Source organism: Emydura macquarii, unplaced genomic scaffold, assembly GCF_026122565.2.
Source record: "Emydura macquarii macquarii isolate MOO-44397 ecotype Brisbane River unplaced genomic scaffold, CSIRO-AGI_Emac_v2 contig_3671, whole genome shotgun sequence".
Taxonomy (NCBI): domain Eukaryota; kingdom Metazoa; phylum Chordata; order Testudines; family Chelidae; genus Emydura; species Emydura macquarii.
Genome location: NW_027133808.1, coordinates 7,456,876 through 7,479,438, shown reverse-complemented (window position 1 = coordinate 7,479,438; position 22,563 = coordinate 7,456,876). Strand labels below are relative to the sequence as shown.

Genomic DNA, 22,563 nt, shown 5'->3' with positions numbered 1-22,563 from the left:
ATGTGTTACTACATGTTGATATTTGTATGAAAAATTGAATTTGTAAAACTCACAAAGCTTGGCTCCTTGTTCAAGCAGGCCTCAACAAATTCCTTGAGGGGTTTAGTGTAGTTTCCTTCCAGTGTTGGTGGATTGTTCTTTGGGATAAGGAATAAAACCTTCATCGGATGCAACTCGGAATGCGGTGGCTCTCCTTTTGCAAGTTCTATGGCTGTTATGCCTAAAGACCAGATATCTGCCTGTAATATAAACAATCTTTATAGATATATGTGTGGGGGTGGAGTCAAGGGGGAAAAGAGAAACAGCTGATTTTACAACTTTGTTGAAAATTACTGCTTTCAAGAGCCTGATTTATTTTTGTCAAAATCCATTGGTTATCTTGTGCCCCAGCTTCCCCTATTCTGTGTCTCCTAGAAAAATGGAGTAGTTTGAACAAAAATACAGAATTAACTCGTCTTATGCTTCATTTACTGAATGAAAATACTATCTTATTAAAAATGACTGGAGTGTGAACCTGTTCTCCGGAACTCTGGGCTTCTACTCTTCTTATAAAATACACCCATTAGACCCTTTTATTCAACAACCTACTGCATTCCAATTGCAGTTTTAAGTACAGGACACAGTAATTGAATACACTTTCTACAGAAGGCCAAGATTACTTTCACATGGGTCAATATGATTGATTTTTGGAACACCGTCCTTAAGGGAGCAATAGACACATGATGGTTGCACTCAATTAACTAAATACCACATCTGATTTGCATTTTATGTTATGATTAAACAAATGCCACATTACAATCATGTTTATTTAACTCATTTAAACTCCTATCCGAACCTAAGGCAGTATAAAAGGCTTTAAAACGGCAAAAATAAAAATTCTTAATACAACTAAGACAGAAAGATTTTCAGCCAAGTTGCAATACAATATAACCCATATAGTAATGTAAGAATATATATCTACAGTCAGCACATAAACCCATAACATAACCACATAAAAAGCCTATTATAGGAAATAAAACCACCAAATGATTTATACCAAATCCCTCAGCCAGCACTTCCTGGAAAATCCTGGAAGAACAGATATGCATTGCAGCATCCCCTGAAGATTAACAGATCCAGGCTCTAAGAGACCAAAAAGAAGGAGAACAGAGATTCAAAGCAGAGAATTCCTTACAGTCCCTCATTTAAATTAAGGGACTGTAAGCTCAAATGTCTCTGCTGACAGCATGACTTCACCCAGAGAAGCAATATTTCTGATTGTAAGGGCCCAAAACATGCAGGGCTGTATAATCACAAAATGATTTAAATTCCACTCAGAAACAAATCTGAAGACCGTGCAAGTCACAGAGCACAAGGGTAATATGCTCTCCACATGCAGCACACTTAATATACAGCTTTCCTAAGTTTGAGAGATCTTAGAGTGCGGTCATGATTTGAAAAGTGACTAACTATAAAAATGAATTGCAGGCTTCCATAGTGACACCTTAATATTGACGCAAAAATTATATTAATAAATTAGAGAAGGTGGATATGGTAATCTTTTATTGGACCATCTTCTGTTGGTGACAGAGACAAGCCTTTGAACTTACACAGCGCTCTTCTTCAGAGAGACACCTCACCCATCTTGCCTCTCTAATATTTCTAATAACAGGACTACAACAACAACTTATTTTTAAATTTTAGGTCATTACAAATGTGTTGGGCCTTTAGTAAGATATAGATAGCTACCAGTAGTTATAGCCAGAATGCTTGAAACATAACAATACCAGTGTATGTATGTTTTAAAATGTTCAAGCTGACCAAAGGAATTCCAGGAGACTTCTGCTTTCTATCTCCCCAGAGACAAACACGTCAGGAAAATAGCCCTCTTTAGCCATAAAACTACATTTATTACCCCCTAAAAGTGACTTATCTAGACCAACACACCTCCCCTCTTATAAAAGAATAGCAGTTGGATAGAAATGTAATCCTTATCTCAAGCAAACAAACCACATAAAACATTCATGATTTAGGAAAAGACCTGACTCTGAAAAAGAATGTAGGGTTGTGTTACCAGAGCAATAAATCTAGGTGTAAAGTGGCTTTGTTTTCCACTTCATATGAGCACCCAAAGCAGGAAATGCCAGAGGACAAGAGGCACCCCTCTTAAATCCTGGCTACTTCCTCTTCAGATCCACTGTGGGATCCATAAACCCATATAGAGGTGAGGAAATGAATAAAAAAATTGAATATTTTTTTTTAATCAACAACCTAAAATTTCTAATCCTAACTAAAGAAATCTAATTAAACACTGAGTCTTCAAAGAAGCTGTACTTGTGTATGTCCAGCTTTTCTAAATATTCCTGAACCTGTTTTTTCAGCACTGAGGGCTGTCCACCTTCTCCTCATACTGTGCTGCCCAGTGCAGTAGTCTGGGAGCTGAACTTATCTGTGAAAACAGAGGCAAAAAAAGCAATGAGTTCTTCAGTTTTTTCCACATCATCTGTCACCAGGTTGCCTCCCCCATTCAGTAAGGGGCCCACACTTTCCCTGACTTTCTTCTTGTTATTAACATATCTTGTTATCCCTCACATCCCTTGCTAGCTGCAACTCCAATTGTGCTTTGGCCTTCATGATTTCACTCCTGAATGCTCGAGCAGTATTTTTATACTCCTCCCTAGTCATCTGTCCAAGTTTCCACTTCTTGTAAGCTTCCTCTGTGTTTAAGTTCACTGAAGATTTCTTTGTTAAGCCAACCTGGTCCCCTGACATATTTGCTATTCTTTCTGCACATCGGGATGGTTTGTTCCTGCGCCCTCAATAAGGTTTCTTTAACAGACAGCCAGCTCTTTTGGATTCCTTTTCCCCTCATATTAGCCTCCCAGGGGATCCTGCCCATCAGCTCCTTGAGGGAGTCAAAGTCTGATTTTCTGAAGTCCAGGGTCTGTATTCTGCTGTTCTCCCTTCTTCCTTTTGTCAGGATCCTGAACTCTACTATCTCATGGTCACTGCTGCCCAGGTTACATCCACTTCTACTTCCGCTACCAATTCTTTCCTGTTTGTGAGCAGCAGATCAAGAGGAGCACAGCTGCTAGTTGGTTCCTCCAGCACTTGCACCAGGAAGTTGTCTGCAACACTCTCCAAAAATTTCCTGGATTTTATGTGCTATATTGCTCACGCAGCAGATGTCAGGGTAAATTGAAGTCCCCCAGGAGAACCAGGTCCTGTGACTTTCATTAGTGGTCTGAACAAAGCCTTGTCTACCTCATACTCCTGGTCTGGTGGTCTATAAACAGATGCCCACCACATCACCACCCTTGTTGCTCTTGCCTCTAAACTTAACCCAGAGACTCTCAACAGTATTTTCTCCAGTTACATACCAGAGCTCTGAGCAGTCATATTGCTCTCTTACATACAGGTTAACTCCTCCACCTTTTCTCCTCTGCCTCTCTTTCCTGAACAGTTTATACTTCATGATAGTGCTCAGTCATGTGAGTTACCCACTTACTCTGGCAAGCCAAACAATTCCAACAACCAGGCAGTAAGGGGGCTCTGGGCAGCTGGGCCTTTTATACACATGACAGCAGAGGATAGTCGAGCCACTCAGAGGGATACCATTGTGAGGAAAATTCCAGATGACTGTGTGGTGCGTGTCATGTGCTCACACTATGAGATTATGGGCTGCAAGCTAGACTAGTGAGGGGCTGTGTCACCACTTGCTCTGCAACCTGGGGTGCCTCACAATGCTTTGCTCTTATAGGTCCCAAACTGGGTTCCTCAAAAGCAGCCAAAGAGCACCTAGATCACACCTTGAGTATTTGCGTATAGCCACAGCTCTGGGTCCAGCAGCTCTGATGCCAGTAGCCTGTCAGCAAACACCACCCACACTACTCGCAGTGTGGCTCCAACACACCCCTAGTACCGGATTTTACCCCAAAGATGTCTGTTCTGCATTGTCCAGTCCTCTCTTGGACAGTCCAAATAGATTAGGTCCGTTGCCCCTTTAAAGAGTCAACGTACAACACTCTGCTTCCTTAAATGGAGTTACCCAAACAATTCACAACCCTGTATTAGTTTTAATTAAATAATGTGTTTATTTAACTACAAAGAGGTAGATTTTAAGTAAGTGCAATTAATGAGGCAAGACAAAGTAAGAAATGGTTACAGGAAAAATAAAGATAAAATAATTTCTAAATTTAAACTAGATTTGGTTTAAGATGAAGTTCTTAACACAGATTCCCAGTATTACTGCTGACCAAGTTTCAGGTCAGGATCTGCTCCCAAAGTCCATATTTTGTCATCTTAGATGGAAAAAGGAGAGCTGGATAGGAAGAGATAAATACAAGTTACTAACCTTTACGTAACCATTATTGTTCAAGATCTGTTGCTCATGTCCATTCCCCTGTAGGTGTGCATGCACCACGTGCACGGTCACCGGAAGTTTTTTCCCTAGTGGTATGTGCTGGGTAGGCTCTGGTGCCCCCTGGAGTGGTGCCTTCATGGCACAGCATATAGGCAGCAGCTTCTCCTTCCTTCTTGCCAGCTACTCCAACAGAGGGGCAGGTGGGCAGGTTTTGGAAGACATAAGCAAAACATCTCAAAGAACAACAGTTACAGAAAGATTAGTAACTGTTTTTTCTTTGAGTGCTTGCTCAAGTCCATTCCGATGTAAGTGATTTCCAAGCTGTGAGTCAGGCGGTGGGGTCGGAGTTTCGTGCAGACGTGGACTGTAAGACTGTGTGACCTAAGGCAGTATCACTTCTTGCCTGTTACATGACAGCACAGTAAGTAGTAAAATGTGTGTATGGACAACCAGGTTGCCTCCCTGCAGACGTCTAGTACCACTTGGGGAAATCCCCACTTCTGGAAAATGACACTTAGGATGTCCAGAAGAATAGACCACTCGTGATGGTTGATGAAAGACCTGCTCAAGTGGTCTGCCACTTTGTTCTGCGAGCCTGGCAGGCAAAATGCCTTCAAGTGAATGGACTGGGCTATGCAGTAATCCCAGACTCACCACCTCCTGATGTAAGGGGGAGGTGCAGGCTCCACCTTGTTTGTTTATGTAGAACACTGACGTAATATTGTCTGTGAGTACAGAGATGCACTTGTCCCGCAGGTGGGACTGAAACACCTGACACGCTAAGTGCATCGCTCTCAGCTCTCTGACATTGATGTGAAGGTATCCATAGATTCTGGGTCCTGAGGGTCCCCAGGTGGGCTCCCCATCCCATATCTGAGGCATCGGTGACCAGCGACATCGATGGAACTGGTCTCGAAAATGGGATGCCCCTGCACATCGTGTCCCGAACAAGCCACCATGCAGCGTAAGAGTCACTGGCGATACGTCTGTAACCACCTTGTTCAAAGAGTGACAGCCTGGTGTGTATACCAATGCCAACCATGTTTGGAGGGGTCTGAGACAAGCATGCTGCACCACATAGGTACAAGAGGCCATGTGACCCAGGAGCTTCAGATAGATCGTTGCTGTGGTGATGGGAAAAGCTCTTAGACCGTTTATGAGGGTTTTGAAGACTCTGAAACGACTCTCCGGAAGGCAGGCTCTGGCCCAGGTCGAATCGAGGATTGTCCCTATAAATTCTATCCTCTGTACTGGCAAGAATATTGACTTCTGTTGGTTTATCATGAGAAAGTGGACTGAACAAGACTCATATGCCTTTCCATCAGTTCCCTAGAGCAACCCTTGATCATCCAGGTGTGGGTAAACTTGCACTCCTGCTTTCCCGAGGGAAACTGCCATGCACTTTGTAAACACTCTCAGCGCTGCTGACAGGCCGAAGGGTAGCGCCATGTACTGATTATGCCTGTGACCTACAATGAACCAGAGGAACTTCCTGTGGCCCCTGAATATCACTATGTGAAAGTCTGCATCTTTTAAATTGAGGGCAGCATACCAGTCCCCTGGATCTAGGGAAAGGCTGACTGAGGACAGGAAGACCATGCAGAATTTCAGTCTCTTCATGAATTTGTTGAGATTTCACAAGTCTAGTATGGGTCTGAGATCCCCATTGGACTCTTCATGTTACTATCTGATCCCAAAGAATCTTGTGCCTCTTAGGTCCATCGGAACCACCGCTCCCATCCTTAAGGACTGTACTTCCTGGTTAGAAGACTCTCGTGAGAAGGGTCCCTGAAGAGAGACAGGGAGGGGAGATGGGTAGGAGCGGAAGAGATAAATTGAAGGGTGTATCCCACTTCTACCGTGCAGAGCACCCAACGGTCTGATATAATGTTTACCCATGCTTGGTAAAAATGGAACAAACAAAATCTCCAAATCTTGGGGTAAGATCCAAGATTTGGACTGGTGCATCATCCTTGATTGCACCTTCAAAAGCTCTGTCTAGGCCCCGACAGTTGCCTCATGGATGTAGCTGTGGGGCCTGATGAGTAGTAGTACAGGTGCCTTCTCCTGAGGCCCCTATTGCACCGCCTCCCAAACTCCTGCCTTAGCTGTGGGCGGCGGAAGCGGCCCAGAGGCTGGGGCTTGAAGTGTTTCCAGGATGGGGCCGGTGTGGGCAGGCCCAGAGATCTTAAGGCGCCCAGAGAGTCCTTCAGGCTATGTAGTCATTCATCCATTTGGTCGGAGAAGAGGGAGCCCCCTTCAAACTGTAGGTCCTGTACAGTCATCTGTACCTCATAGGGTAGGCCTGACAACTGGAGCCAGAAGCTTTGCTTCACCACCACCACTGTGTCCATCGCATGTGCTGCTGCCTTCGCAGAGTCCAAAGATGCCTGGAAGGATGCCTTGGATATCTCTCTGCCTTCCTCCACCAATACTGTGAACTCCATCCCAGACTTTGATGGAAGGAGTTCCTTAATCTTAGAAATAACTGTCCATGAGCTGAAGTCATAGTTGCTTAAGAGAACTTGGTGGTTTGATATTCTTAACCGGAGGCCCCCTGTAGAGGATACTTTTCTACCTAGCAGGTCCAATTTCCTGACCTCCTTAGCCTTGAGATGGGCCCTATTGCCCTTGTCGCTCCCACTTATTGGCTGCGGCCACCACCAAGCATCCCGGAAGAGCATGAGGGTACAAGTACTCGTACACTTTGGGGGACACGAAGTATTTCTTCTCAACCCATTTCACCGTGGGCTGAAGAGATGCGTGGGTTTGTCAGTGTCTTTATTGGCTTTGAGATACCCCTCAATGAGGGGTAAGGCCACCCTTGATGAGACGGGTACTGTCAGTATGTCCAACAATGCTGGGGCAGAGTCCTCAATTTCCTCCACCTTCAGGCCAAGATTTGGGCCATCCTCTAAGAATTCCTGATGGGCCTTATAATCATCCTGTACAGGGGCTAAGGACGTACCAGCTACTGCCTCATCCAGGGAGGAGAACAAGGTGGCCAGAATCGCCACGGGGTCCCGGGATTCCCCCAATGCTGGCAGGTCTCCCACAGGGGTCCCGCAGACCTACATCATCTCCGCTCCTGGTATGAGCCCCACTCCGACAGTGGGGAGATCACTCTCACCTCCGAGGGGGCCGAGTACAACCAACTCATGTGAGAGCTTTGGAAGGCCTGGGACATCCACCCCCGGGGACCAGTGTGGGCTATGTAGAACCTACCACTGGGTTGGGATCCATGTTGGTAGGACAGGTCCCTGAGATGTTACCTTATATCTCTGGCCTGACCAGTATTCACTCCACCGTGATCCCTATGATTCCATCTGGGATGCTGAACCAGAGCAGTCACTTCTGGGTGACCGTGGCGGCACTGTGCCGTGTACCTATGCTGTGATGGTGAGCAGTGCCACGACACTGAACAGCATCAGGGCCGCAATGGGCGCCATGACTCAGAGCATTGTTGGGACGGCGAGCAGTGTCAGGACTCCAGCTGGTGGCAGGATTGTGATCTATACCATGCTGGCAATTGCTGTCGTGGCGTCGAGGCTCACAGTCTGGACAAAATAGGGAAATGGTGCTTCACCATCATTGCTGGCTTCCCCAGGCCGTGGTTGGTCTCCACAAGACAGCCTCTTGAAGTGGAGTTGCCCCTTGCTGGCCCCAGCTCGGAAGAGATGAAGGTTCAGGGAGGGTCGAGAGACTCCTCACTGCCGCGTATGCCTCTGGAGTTGATGGTGTTGCCAGGGTCAAATCTCCTTTCTGGCTCACCTTCAGTAGGGAGCCCATGTACATCAGACTCAACGGTTTCCCTTGCAGGGCCAGAGCCAATGGTGTAAGCTGGCTGGCCAGAGAGGGGCCCATTATCGGCCTCGCCTTCTCAATGTCCTTCCTCATTGGGGAGCATCCCGGGTCTGATTTCTTCAATCTCTTCTTTGGCACCGGTGATGTAGAATGGTGCCGTGCTAGCAGTGCCAATGATCTGGCTTCTGGGGGAGAGTCATGGCACCAAGCGGGCTTCAGTGCTGGAGACAGACGTCTTGGTGGTTCCCTGATTGACGTTGGTGCGCTTCTAATCAAGAAGGTGCTCGGTCTGGTTGACGCTCTGACACCAGGTGAAGTGCAGTCTCCAATAAAGGGAACTTTAATCTACTGTCTCCAGGCCCAAAAAGGACAGAAGTTCTTGCAAATCTGGCACTTCACAGGGATATGCCCGTCTCCCAGACATTTCAAGCAGCTGTCGTGTGGGTTGCTTACTGATATCTTCTTTGGCAGGTCACACACTGTTTGAAGCTCTGGGAACAAGGCATATCCCGGTGCAATGGGTGGGTTAGCCCAGCAGGGTGGGGAACTTAAATGATAACTTAAATATACTTTAATAACCAACAATATACAATTAATTACAAGCACAACTACTGGTTGATACTACTTGCACATGAAGAGGAGAACAGCGTTCCAGTGACAATCACCAACAGAAAGAGGGAACTGAGGGGGCAGCAGCTGCCTATATACTACACCATGAAGGCGCCACTCCCGAGAGCACCAGAGCTGATCCAGCACCTACCATTAGGGAAAAAGCTTCTGGCGACAGTGCACGCACACCTACATGGGAATAAACATGAGCAAGCACTCAAAGAAGAACTTGGGGTGTTTTTGCCCCTCACTTTTATAGTTCAGTTACACTTTGAAATGTGTTTTCCTAAGGGTTACCCCTAACTGAAATTAATTCAAATAGTGAAGGCAGCAACATGGTGTCTGATGGTGAAAGCACTTCCATATTGTTTCTTCTCACCTGTTTGCTGAAATGCAGATTTTCCTTGTCTCCTGTCTTCCCCCTCTCACGGAGGATCCTGTTTACACCTTATATATAAATTAAGATAAAACACACTCCTTTGTTTAAGACCTTCTTGACCAGTTTTGCCTACCTGGGGCTATGTGACTAGCAACATCATTCAGTGTGGGAATCCATAAATTTACATATAATATTGCTACATACATCTACCATGAGATTAATGACCAGCAAGATATTAGTTTTCATATAATACCTTACAAGACATTTTATATAAAGATTATTACAATAGTCTGTATGATGTGAATACAGGGGTGCATTCTGTCACAGTGGAGTGTGCACACAACAAGAGTAGAATGCATATGTGAGGGTTTCAGAGGGTCTCTCACTTTGTAATTTCTTAATAGGTCATGGAGATTGGTGCCCCTGGAAAGGGGCCAGCCTGACTCCAACCCTGGACCTTTACAGGGAGTCCATGACCTATTTGCTATATTGGGAGACAATGCTGGGCCAACACTGCTGGCAAGGAATAGTCCTGAGGAACTGCAGGATTGGGCATGGAATACTGTCGAATACAGAGTTATTAGGCCCAAGGGCTGGGCAATTGCTCTGTGGTCATCAGACATGGCTGTGAACACGGGCTCCATCAGATGGGGAGTAAGCTTCCCTGGCCCTTCGATAGCATGCTTCAACTTACACTCCTCCATGTGGCAGTGTGGAGGAGAGAGCTGCCGTTTGCTGGTCTCAGAGCTGCTGCTATTGCCTGTGTCAGGCCCAGGGGATTTTGCTGATGAGATTCTACCACTGCTTCCTAGGTGCTCTCCTGCTCGGGTAGGGAGGCTGCTTGGAAATCCTGACCCTGCCTGAAAGAGCCCTGGATCTCCACGGAACAGGCACAGATTGCCATGCAGACATGTAATCGGGCAGAAGGTGCAACAAACACAGGATCTTGTTTTCCTTCTTTGCCATGTTGAAATCCATGTGGGTGAGCAGAGACATGGGAACTAAGGAGAAAGATAATCCTCTCTGCTGATAAAGGCAGACTCTGAAAGCCTGAGATTGTAAGCCTCTCTTTTCTTCTTAAGTTGCTCTGCAGCAAGGAGAAGCTAGTCTGCCTGTCTGCAGCTAGAAAAGCAGACAAAAATATGGTTACCTACCTTTCGTAACTGTTCTTTGAGATGTGTTGCTCATGTCCATTCCAAGTAGGTGCGTGCGTGCCACGTGCAGTCACCGGAAGGTTTTTCCCCTAGCGGAACCCATCGGGTTGGTGCAGGCGCCCCTGGAGTGGTGCCTCTATGGTGTTGTATATAGAGCCCTGCCGACCCTTCTTGCCATTCGGCTCCGACAATAGAAGCAGGCGGTTGGGTCTTGGAATGGACATGAGCAACACATCTCGAAGAACAATTACAGAAGGTTACAGAAGGTAGGTAACCATTTTTTCTTCTTCTTCGAGTGCTTGCTCAAGTAGGTAACTCCCAAGCTTACCATAGGAGGAGGGAGTCAGAGCTCACTATGCTGCTGGTTGGAGCACTGCTCTACCGAATGCTGTGTCATCTCTGGCCTGTTGGGTAATTGCATAATGTGATGTAACTGTGTGGATGGAAGACCTCGTTGCGGCCCTGCAAATCTCCTGTGTGAAGATATGTGCCAAGAAGGCCACTGAGGAAGCTTGCGCCCTCACAGAATGTGCTGTCAGAGTTGGGGCTGACCCAGCACCTTGGCCAAGTCATAATAGGTCCAGATACTAGAGGTAATCATGAAGAAATCCTTTGGGAAGACACAGGAAGACCTTTCATCCTGTTCGCTACAGTGATGAAGAGCTGATTTGATTTACAAAAAGATTTAGTCCATTCTATATAGAACGCCAGCGCCATCTGACATCCCGAGAGTGGAGACTGCACTCCCTGCTGTTGGCACGCAGCTTTGGAAAACAACACTGATAAATAGATTTCCTGATCTGTGTGGAAATGGGAAACCACCTTGGGGAGGAAAGATGGGGCCTTAACTGCACCTTATCCCTGTGAAACACTGTATATGGTGGATCTGAAGTCAACACCTTGAGCTCAGACACTCTCCCTGCTGAGGTAATCGCAACAAGGAAAGCTACTTTCCATGAAATGTATAAGAGTAAGCATGTTGCTAAAGGCTCATATGGTGGACCCATTAGTTTATTGAGTACCAGGTTAAGGTCCCATGCTGGGACTAGGTGATGTACAAGGACATAAAGCCTATCTAAACCTTCAAGGAATCGAGACACCATAGGGTTGGCAAATACTAAGCGACCACCTTCCCCCGGGTGGAAAGTGGAGATCACTGCCAAGTGCATCTTCACCGATGCTGCTGCTAGATGTAGATGCTTCAAATGTAACAGGTAGTCCAAAATAAGAGGCAGTGAAACCTAAATCGGGGAAATGCCCCCTCTGTATTGACCACATGGTGAATCTCTTCCATTTAGCCAAGTATGCTACCTTGGTGGACTGCTTCCACTACCAAGGAGGACCTCCTGTATTTGTTCCAAGCACGCTGCCTACCTAGGGTTTAGCCATGCAGCGAGATGAAGTGACCCTAGGTTGGGATGCTGCAGATGTCCGTGGTTCTGCGTGATCAAGTCCAGGACCAACAGCAGGGTAATTGGGGTGTCTGTAAATAGCTGAAAAAGCATTGTAAATCCAGTGTTGTCTGAGCCAGGCTGGTGCTAGGAGTATCACCAAGGCCCCATCTCTCCTGATTTTCAGGATGAACTTGTGAATGAGAGGGAACAGAGGGAAAGCGTAGTACAGATGGTGAACCCATGGAAGGAGGAATGCATCTGCCAGAGATCCCTGACTGTGTTTCAGGTAGGAGCAAAACTGGTGACACTTTCTGTTGGACCGTGTAGTGAAGAGGTCTACTTACGGAAACCCCCACCTTTGGAAAATCTCTCTCATGATATCCGAGCGGAAGGATCATTCGTGGGTGTCGAAGCATCGGCTGAAAAGGTCCGTCAGCTTGTTCGGGGACCCAGGCAGGTAAGACACTTCCAGGTGTATAGAGAGGGCAATGCAGAAGCCCCATAGCTTGAGAGGCTTCCTGGCACAGGGGAGAAGAGTGTGCTCCCCCCTTTTGTTTATATAAAACATCACCGTGGTGTTGTCTGTCATTACTGACATGCCTCTCCCTTTCAGATGAGATTGGAATGCCAGGCAGGCTAACCTGACTGCTCACAGTTCCCTGACATTTATGTGAAACGATAGCTTGTCTGGGGACCAAAGGCCTTGAGTTCTCAGAGACCCGAGATGCACACCCCACCCCAATGCTGAAGCGTCCGTAACCAACACCACAGACAGCTGTGGTTTGACAAACAGAACCCCTTTGCAAACTTGTTGAGGGTCTAGCCATCACTGGGGAGATTCTAACACTTGAGCTGGGAGGCAGACCACCTTGTCCAGACTGTCCCTGCTGGGCCGATATCCTACGCCAGCCACAATTGGAGAGGTCTGAGTCACAACCTTGCATGCTGGATCATGTACGTGTAGGAGGCCATGTGGCCTAGAAGTGTCAGGCAATTCTGAATTGTCGTGGTGGGAAAACGTCTGACATTTATTATGGAGCAAATGGACTGAAAATGAGACTCTGGGACAGCGCTTTGGCCTGGACCGAGTCCAGGACTGCTCCTATGAACTCTATTCTCTGTGTGGGCATGAACGTTGATTTGTTTACATTCAACTGAAGACCCAGACTGGTGAAGATTGACCATATTAGAGAAATGTGGGTGTCTATCTGTTCCCTGGAGCAGCCCTTGACCAGCCAATCGTCCAGATACTGATACACTTGAACACAGTGTCTCCTTAGGAAGGCAGCAACGATGGCCATACATTTGGCGAAAACACTCAGGGCCGCCGAGAGGCCGAAAAGGAGGACTGCGAATTGATGAGTGTGTCCTATCACAAATCTGAGGAATCTCCTCTGGGAAGGTATTATTGAAATATGAAAATAAGCATCTTTTAAGTCGAGGGCAGCATACCAGTCCCCCAGAACCAGAGAGGGAATAACTGAGGCTAGGGAGACCATGAAGAACTTTAGTTTCTTTATGAATCTGTTGAGATTCCACACATTGAGGATAGGTCTGAGTCCCCCTTTTGCCTCCAGAAATATCTGGGGTAAAACCTTTTCACCTTAGGTCCTGAAGGACCTCCTCTACCACTCAGACCCAAAGCAGTTGCTGCACCTCTTGTATAAGAAGTTGCTCGTGAGTCTCTGAAGAGGGATAGAGAAGGGAGGTGAGAACATGGGGTGGAGCAAAACTTGAGGGAGTATCCCATTTCTACTGTGTGCAAAACCCATCTGTCCGATGTTAATCAGGTCCAAGCTTGGAAGAAATGGGATAAACTGTTTAGGAAATGGGGACAAGGATCTGAAAACTGTCCTGGAGTGACACCTTTGGGCGCACCCTCAAAACTTTTGCTTTGGTCCTGGGGGCTGTTTGCCTGAGCCTCTGCCAGGGTTGGATGGTTGGGGGAGTTCTATGCTCATTGTTTTTACGCCTCTTTCTGGAAAAATCCTGCCTGGGATGACGTGGGTAGAACCTCTGGCCGGACTGGGACTTAAAATGCTTCCTCTGAGTGGAAGATATGTGGAGTCATACAGATTTCAAAGTTGCCCTCGAGTCCTTGAGACTGTGGAGCTTGGAGTCAGTTTGCTCCAAAACCAGGCCTGCTCCCTCAAAGGGCAAGTCTTGGATAGTAGATTTAATCTCTGGAGGAAGGCCTGAAACCTGCAGCCATAATCTTCTTTTCATAGCCAGACCTGAAGCCATAGTCTTGCTGCTGAATCCGTTGCATCTACTGCGGCCTGAAACGATGTCCTGGCTACCACTTTGCCTTCCGCCACCATGGCCCCAAACTCTGTCTTGGAGTCGGTTGGGAACATATCTTTAAACTTCATCATTGCTTCCCATGAATTGAAGTTATACCCGCTGAGAATTGCATGTTGGTTGAAGCTGAAGACCACCGGTGAAATAAACTTTCCTCCCGAATAGTCGTGTCTTTTGGGCTCCTTCAATTTGGGTGTTGGACGCCCTGCTGGCCCTGCCTCTCCTTCTCGTTCACTGCGGACACCACCAACGAAACAGGTTGCAGGTAAGTAAATAGGTACTCATAACCCCTGGATGAAGCACAATACTTCCACTCTATCGGACCTCTGCTTTTTCCGGGTCACTGGCGAATACTGGTGCCATACTAGTTTCGGTGCAGGCAAGTGTCAGTGCTGGAGTTCCCTCGTGCCAAGCTCTTCTTCTGTGCCACCAGGTCTGTGATGGACATGGGGGCACTATGCACCGATGTGCTATGTGCTGGGTCCAGAGGTTGTGGCTGAAGAGCTGCATCCATGAGAATCTGCTTGAGGCGAGCACTCCACTCTTTTCTGTTCTTAGGGAGGAAACTCTTGCAGATCCTGCAGCGATCTGTCTGGCGCAAATCCCCTAAACACTTTAAAACAGGAGTCATGTGGATCACCTTTCAGCATAGGCTTGTGGCAGGATGCACAAGGCTTAAAACCTTGGGCCCGAGGCATGCCCCAGTACCCCGGGAAGGGGAGTCCAAAAAGGGGGAAAACATCCCCTAACACACTTAAGACTTATCTATAAAACTGTAACTAGAAACCACTAATTGATTCTAACTACTACTAACTATTTATAGGAACTGCAGAAATAACACGGGGAGAATGCTTGCTGGTGCAAGACGACTGAAGCTCCAACGACTGTCACGGACAGTAAGAAGGAACTGGAAAGGCAGTGGGTCAGCAGGGCCCTCTATACAATGCCATGGAGGCGCCACTTCAGGGGGCATCTACACCAACCCAACGGGCACCTTCTGGGGAAAAACCTTCCGGCTTCTGTGCATGCCTGGAATCGACATGAGCAAGCACTCGAAGAACTGGTGGTTTCTCAGAGGTGGAACCACACCTCCCTGGCTGACAGGTTTGGTCTGCCACCAAGGCTTAATACAGCAGAATACCCAATGTCACAGATCTGTGAATTTTATTATGAATAAGAAGGAGGCACTTATGACGGTTGGAGCCTTGTATAATTTTGGGTGCAAATATTCAGTTCATCAACTGGGACTTGTTCAGCCCCAAAGGACGTGGTTTCCTGAAGGTTTCAGAAGCCCAGATTCTTAGGAAGCACTATTCCCATAAGAGGGAATCTAGAGCAACTCTAAGAACTGATATAAATTAGCCATCAATATCTATGCCTGAAAGAAGATAATTCTTTTGCTATGTCTCCCTCTGCCCAGCACAACAGGTTCTAGGGGCCAAAGCCCTTTCAATAGCTCACTCTCTCTCGCTCCACAAACTCAGCCAAATTTTTGTTGATGTTGTTTCTCAGGTGGAATTTGGCCCTAAGTTAGTCAACAATGCTTATTAGTTTTTTTCTTAAAAACATGTATTTTGCTCCTTTCTACTCCATATTTATTGGATTTATTACAAGTGTTCATTTCAAGTGTGCAAACTACACGTTAATTCTTTAGAGCCAGTGAAACAAACCTCAAAACTGGCTTGCTTGCATTTGTCCTCTGGGAAAAACATAAGCGTGAAAATATTAAGAATGCATGTATACTTCTACCTTTAAATTATAGGATACATTTACACCATTTCTTTTCTTCTCATCAGTAATGGACCTCTAACTCAGATATGCATTAGGAAAGCAGATATTGTACTTTTGCATAAACCCAGATCAATAACTTCAACATCCTGCCTTGTTTCCACCAGTCTAGGAGCTAATTTGTCTCTGAACATAAGGCTACATAACATTATGTACAGCCATCAGTTACATTTTACTATTTTTAAAAACAACTTCAAATCTTGCCAAAAAGTTAGCTCTTTCTTATAAAGATAGGATTGGGCACGTAGCTGCCAATTATTATTTGTACTACAGTAGTCCAAAAGCTCTATTGTGCTGGGTAATAAGTGGACATGGTACTACATCGAAGAATTTACAGTCTAAAGAAAATAGGAAATGAGCAAGAGGGAGAGGAATAAAATCAAAATTTGTACAATTTTTATATAGCTTATATATGTATTAGAAAGAATGGTCAACAAAGCATGGGGAAGTACTGAAAGATAAGAAGATAAAATGCACAGAAAATAAGTGTCCAATTGCTATTTTATGTTATGGATTTTTTTTTAGCCTTCCTGTCTTTTTAAATGAAAATAAAGGAATTTATTTGCACAGATAAAATGTACATATATTTGGCACAATGTTTACCAGACTAGTTTTCAAGATCATTGCTTTATATCCAAAGTCTGTTTCCCAATATAGTAAAGAAATATGCAGTTCAACACGATACATTTGCTTTACATAGAAGGTCTGCAGTGTACTTTCTATAGGCAAATTCTAAAGACATCTGCCTATACTGAATTCTCAAATCTATGTCTGAATAGTGTGGTAACTCAAAAGCATAGCTGAAGTCAGATTAAATGCAACTATGTTTTACTACCTGAAAAATGTCTAAAGTTAAGTTAAAGTCACTGGAGTAGTTCTGAGAAAAAAAAGGGGAAAAAAAGACCCTAAGTGCATGAGCAACAATAATACAGAAAGTGACCCACGCATGTCCTCCGTGTAATTCACAACTATGTAAATTCACAGCCTGCACAAAGCATTTTCTTTATCTTATAAAAGAAACTGGAAGGGAAGGGGCTGTGGTTAATGCCTTGAAATAAAAAAGTCTATTCTAATCTTACCTTTGAGTCATATGCTGACTGTTTTATTACTTCAGGTGCCATCCAGAATGGTGTTCCCACAAAAGTATTTCTCTTTATCTGTGTGTCTGTTAGTTGTCCTGCTACTCCAAAGTCTGCTAATTTTACCTCTCCTTGTTCAGACAGCAAAACATTGGCAGCTAGTAAAGAAAAAAGGCAGTTTAAAAGTTTACAGCTTTGATGTTTCAAAAGTTTTCCTCATCTCTACTGTTTGAACACTTAATCAAAACTGTTTTAAAAGCTGATAAAATATCTTACCCTTAATATCTCTGTGGATTTTCTTTTCTGAATGCAAGTAATCGAGTCCTTTAAGTATCTCTCTTAATATAGTAGCAATCTGGGTTTCATCAAGACAGCCAGGCTCTAACTAGGAGAAGAAACATACAAGAAATATTTGTAAATACTTGTAAACTACAAATTTTACCGATGACATAGAAACAGTAGGAAAATGACATACGTTCAATAAATAAAAGTAGCCTAAAAGGTTTTAAAATGTTTCATTGCTTCTGATGCCAATTTTCTCTCTCCTTCATACAGTGTAGTTTCCTGTTCCTTTTTCTCTCCCTCTCTCTCTCGTACGCACATGCACACACAGCTCTGCGTAAATCTGCTCACAGAAGGAAAGCAGTTGCCTACAGTCTAATGAATTGAGAAGTGCAAGTGTGCAATTCCCACCCATAACAGCAGGTGGCAGTCTTCAGGTTTCCTCTACTCTGCCCAACCCCAACTCCAGGCCCAAATCTGAATGCACAGGAAAAGGATAGAACAGGAATAAGAAAGAGAGCCTGGCAACACAGAGCAGATTAGGAGGTGGCGTATGAGAGCAATACAAATGAGATCAGGTGAAACAGAATGGCACAGCAGAGCACCAGGGGACCAGCAGGGCAGAATGAGGACATGCTGGTAGGCAAGACCATTTCCATCAAGCCCAAACTGGTCCCAGTACAGATCCTTAGAGGATCCAGCTATTTACCTCTCTCCATTATGGAAATTGACCATTTATTCCTACCCTCTGCTTCCTATCTTTTAACCAGTTACTGATTTGAAAGAAGCTTTCCTCTTATCCCATGACTGCCTACTTTGCTTAAAAGCCTTGGGTAAGGGACCTCGTCAAAGGCTTTCTGAATGTCCAAGTACACTATATCCACTGGCTCACCCTTGTCCACGTTTGTTGACCACCTCAAGGAATTCTAATAGATTAGTGAAGCATGATTTCCTTTTACAAAAAGCCATGTTATGATCCTTCGCTGCGGGGAGAACCAATTTTTTTGTATGGATTAAATAGAAAGTTTGTCATTCTGTGAAGCTTTAGCAAGGTTCTATTGTATTTAATCACAGAAAAAAGAAAGTTACTAACCTTTTGTAACTGTTGTTCTTCGACATGTGTTGCTCATATCCATTCCATGATAGGTTTGCATGTGCATCACATGCACCGGTGCCAGAGATTTTTCCCTCAGTGGTATCCATAGGGCCGGCTTCAGCACCCTCTACAATGGCGTGCATACGCACCAATATATAGGGCACTGCCAGCCCCCTCCCCGGTTCCTTCTTGCTGGAACGCCAACAGAGGGGACGGAGGGTGGGTGGTGAAATGGATATGAACAACACATCATGAAGAACAACAGCTAGAGAAGGTTAGTAACTGTCTTTTCTTCGAGTGCTTGCTCATGTCCATTCCATGCTAGGTGACTGACAAATAGTATCTTTGGAGGTGAGCCAGGAGTTCACGGACATGTCGTCTGCAAAACCACCCAACCAAAGTCTGCATCATCCCAGGCTTCTTGTATGATTGTGTAATAGGATGTAAAGATATGCACCGAGGACCAAGTTACAGCCCTGCGAATTAATCGGTACTTGGGCTAAGAAAGCCGCAGAAGAGGTCTGAGGCTCATTCTGTGGGCTGCTAGGATTGCTGTGGACATGGCCTTTACCTGCTCAAAACATGCTCAGATGCAGGAGGTGATCCAAGAAGAAATTTTTGGGATGAAACTGGTTTGCCTTTCATTCGGTCAGCTATCACTACGAAGAGCTGTGTGGACTTCTGGAAGGGTTTAGTCCTCTTTATATAGCAAGCCAACACTTGCTGATGTCCAATTCGAGCTGTGTGGCTTAGGAAAGAACGCTGGCAGAAAGATATCCTAGTTGACATGAAAATGCGACACCATCTTTGGTAGGAATGCAGGGTGAGGACGCAACTGGACTTTATCTTTGTAGAAGATAGTGTAGGGTGGCTCCGAGGTTAGGGACTTGCTTTCTGAGACATGCCTCGTTGATGTAATCGCCACCAAGAAAACGACCTTCCAGGACAAGCAGAGAACGGAGCAAGACGCCATAGGCTCGAAGGGAGGCCCAGTGAGACTGGAGAGGACCAAGTTAAGGTTCCATGGAGGGACTGGATCTCTGACCTGTAGGAAGATCTTCTCCAGGCCCTTTAGGAATCTGATGATCATGTCGTGGGAGAAGACTGAACTGCTCCAGATCTGCGGATGAAAAGCTGAGATGGCTGATGGCTGCTAGATGTACTCTGATCGATGCCAGTGCCAGACCTTTCTGCTCAGGTACAGTATGTATTCCAGAATGGACGGCAGAGGTGCTTGACATGGGGAAAGTTCACACTGCCTCGCCCAGTAGAGAAGCGTTTCCATTCTGCCAGGTAAATGATGCTAGGGGAGGGTTTCCTGCTCTCCAGTAAGACTCTCAGGACCTGGGCAGAGCACGCTCACTCTTCTTGGCTCAACCACACAGCATCCAAACTGTCAGGTGCAAGGAGGCCAGGTGTAACAACCGACCATGATCCTGCGAGATCACGTCCAGATGGGCCGGGAGCATCCAAGGGGCTGCCACCACTAAATCCAGCAGCATGCCGAACCAGTGTTGGTGGGGCCATGCTGGTGCGATCAATATGACCTTTGCCTTGTCTCTTCATTTTTATGAAGACCTTGTGGACCAGAGGGATTGGAGGAAAGGCACAGAAAGTGTCCCCTGACCATCGAAGGAGAAAGGCGTCGGGCAGGGAGCTGCTGCCATGTGCTCTAAGGGAACAGAACATCTAGGATTTCCTGTTCTGTTTGGTTGTGAACAAGTACACTTGGGGAGTCCCTCACTTCTGGAAGATAGTTCTTGTCACCTCCAGGTGCAGGGACCACGCATGGTAAGAGAAGACCGACCTGCTGAGGTGATCAGCTAATTTCTTTTTGACCCCCAGGAGGTAGGAAGCTTAGAGGCTGATCGTGTGCCCCACACAGAAGTCCCACAGCTTGAGTGCCTCCCAACATAGGACTGAGGATTTTGCTCCCCCCTTGCTTGTTGATATAATGAATTGCTGCCTTACTGTATGTCAGCACTCGCACTCTCTTTCCTGAAATGTGGAGAAGGAACACTTTGCAAGACAAGTGAATTACCCTGAGCTCCCTGACATTTATATACAACCTCAGCTCTTCCAAGTACCAAAGATCTTGCGTCTTGAGTGTGCCCAGGTGGGTGCCCCAACTTAGGTCTGAAGCATCCAACACCAAAATAAGTGATAGGTGTGGGGCCATGAAGGGGATCCCTTCCATCACATGCACAGGGCTTGTCCACCAAACCAGAGAGGTAAGTACCTGGAGCAGAATTGTGAGGACCATGTCCAGGCTGTGCCTTGCTGGGGAGTAGATAGATGCAAGCCACTTCTGAAGTAGTCTGAGATGAAGCCTCGCATGCTGTACCATGTAGGTATATGTCACCATGTGGCCCAGCAGTTTGAGGCAAACCCTTGCTGTAGCGAGGGGGTGGATAGTGACCTGACAGATGAGGATTTGGCATCCTGACAAGTCTTGACAAGATTTGGCATCTGGCCTGAGGTAGAAATGCTCATGTTCAGGTAGAATCAAGGACTGCTCCCATGAACTCTAGCCTCTGTACCGGAACTAACGTGGACTTCTGCTCATTTATCAGCAGGCCCATACTTTGGCAGATCGCTTGGAGCATCCTAATCTTGTGTTGGACCTCAGACTCCAAGTGCCTTTCAACGAGCTACTCGCCCAGGTAAGGATATATTTGTATTCCTCAGCATTAGAGGTAGGCAGGCACCAACACCATGCATTTCGTAAAGACTCTTGGAGCGGATGACAAGCCGAAGAGAAGGGTTGCAAACTGGTAGTGGTTGTTTCTCACTATGAATCGCAGGAAACATGTGTGGCCCTGGAAAATGGATGTGTGTGTCATTTAGGTCGACGGCGGCGTATCACTCTCCCGGATCCAGGTAGGGGATGGAGGAGGCCAGGGAGACCATACGGAACCTCAGTTTCTTGAGATATTTGTTGTGGCAACACAAGTCTAGTATGGGTTGCAGGCCACCTTTGGCTTTTGGGATCAGAAAGTAATGGGAGTAAAACCCTTCCTCTCATTCATAGGGGAACTTCCTCTACGGCCCAAACTCATACAAGGGCTTATACCTCCTGGGTAAGAAGTTGCTCATGAGAGGGGTCCCTGAAGAGGGACAGGGTTAGGAGGTGGGGAGGAGGGATGAAAATAAACTGTAAGGTGTATCCCACCGTGATGGCGTTTAGGACCCACTTGTCCAAAGATATAGTTGACCATGCAAGAAGGAAGGAGAAAAGGCAGTTTGAAAAGAAGAATGGGCATAGATCCCAGTTTGAGACTGCTAGGTTGCCCCCAGGCACACCCTCAAAAGTTCTGTTTGACACCTAAGGAGTAACAGCCTGAGCCTGACTGGGGTGCTGAGGGAGATTGGCCCAGATGACGCTTAAAGCTTTTATTTCATTTTCTATAGGACTGACTCCTTGACTGAGGCATGAACCGGTGTGGCCGCAGACTAAAATGTTTCCTCACTGCCGGAGAAGTGTACAGTCCCAAGGGCTGGTAGCCCTCGAATTCTTAAGGCTGTGCAACCTGGAGTCTGATTGGAGAAGAAGGCTGGGTCGTCAAAAGGAAGGTTCTGGATGGATTGTTAAACCTCCGCCAAGAGGCCAGATGACTGCAGCCATGAGGCCCTCCTCATTGATACCACCAATGCCATGGTCCTGGCAGCTGAGTCCATGGCATCGGAGGCCACCTGGACAGAGTCCCAGGCTATTGACTCATCCTCCTTCATGATGGCTAGGAACTCTTGTTTGGACTCCTGGGGCAGGGAGTCTGCAAACTTGGCCATGGGACGCCAGAACTGAAGTCATATCTCCCCAGCAATGCTTGCTGGTTCAATATACAATGTTGGAGGCTGGCAGATGAATAAATTTTGCACCCAAAGAGGTCCAGTTTCTTTGTCTCATTCTTAGGGGTTGAGCACGACTGCCCTATCTATCCCTCTTGTTGGCTGCTAACATTACCAACGATCCCGGGGACAGGTGGGAGTAGATACTCAAAGCCTTTAAGTGGGCACATAGTATTTTTTCTTCCCCCATTTAGATGTTGAAGGCAGCAAGGAGGGGTTCTGCCATAGGGCCTGAACCAATCTGATGACCCCTTCATTGACAGTGAGGGCCTCTCTAGAGGGTACCACCGCTGCCAGGATGTTGAATAGCAAGTCGGCTGGCTCCTTTAGCTCCTCCACCTCCAAGCCCAGATTGGCTGCCACTTGTTTGAGGAGCTCTTGGTGGGTCCTAAAATCACCCTGGAAAATTGTGGTAGAAGGTCCTACTACTGCCTCATCAGGCGATGAGGATGCTGGTAGGGAAGGAGTAGGTAACTGCTCCTCTGC

At 46.3% G+C, this 22,563-nt stretch overlaps 1 protein-coding gene across 3 annotated transcripts in view; it reads right to left on the bottom strand.

The window, feature by feature from the left end:
- The window catches only part of STK24 (serine/threonine kinase 24), a 106,739-nt gene that overhangs the window by 36,813 nt on the left and 47,363 nt on the right, over window positions 1-22,563 (bottom strand). For all 3 annotated transcript variants that reach the window (XM_067536794.1, XM_067536793.1, XM_067536795.1), the window contains exons 4-6: window positions 17,127-17,235; window positions 16,851-17,008; window positions 54-239 (exon numbers count right to left, since the gene is read on the bottom strand). In XM_067536794.1, the coding sequence (XP_067392895.1) occupies window positions 54-239; window positions 16,851-17,008; window positions 17,127-17,235 (453 nt within the window). The remainder of the gene's footprint in view (window positions 1-53; window positions 240-16,850; window positions 17,009-17,126; window positions 17,236-22,563) is intronic.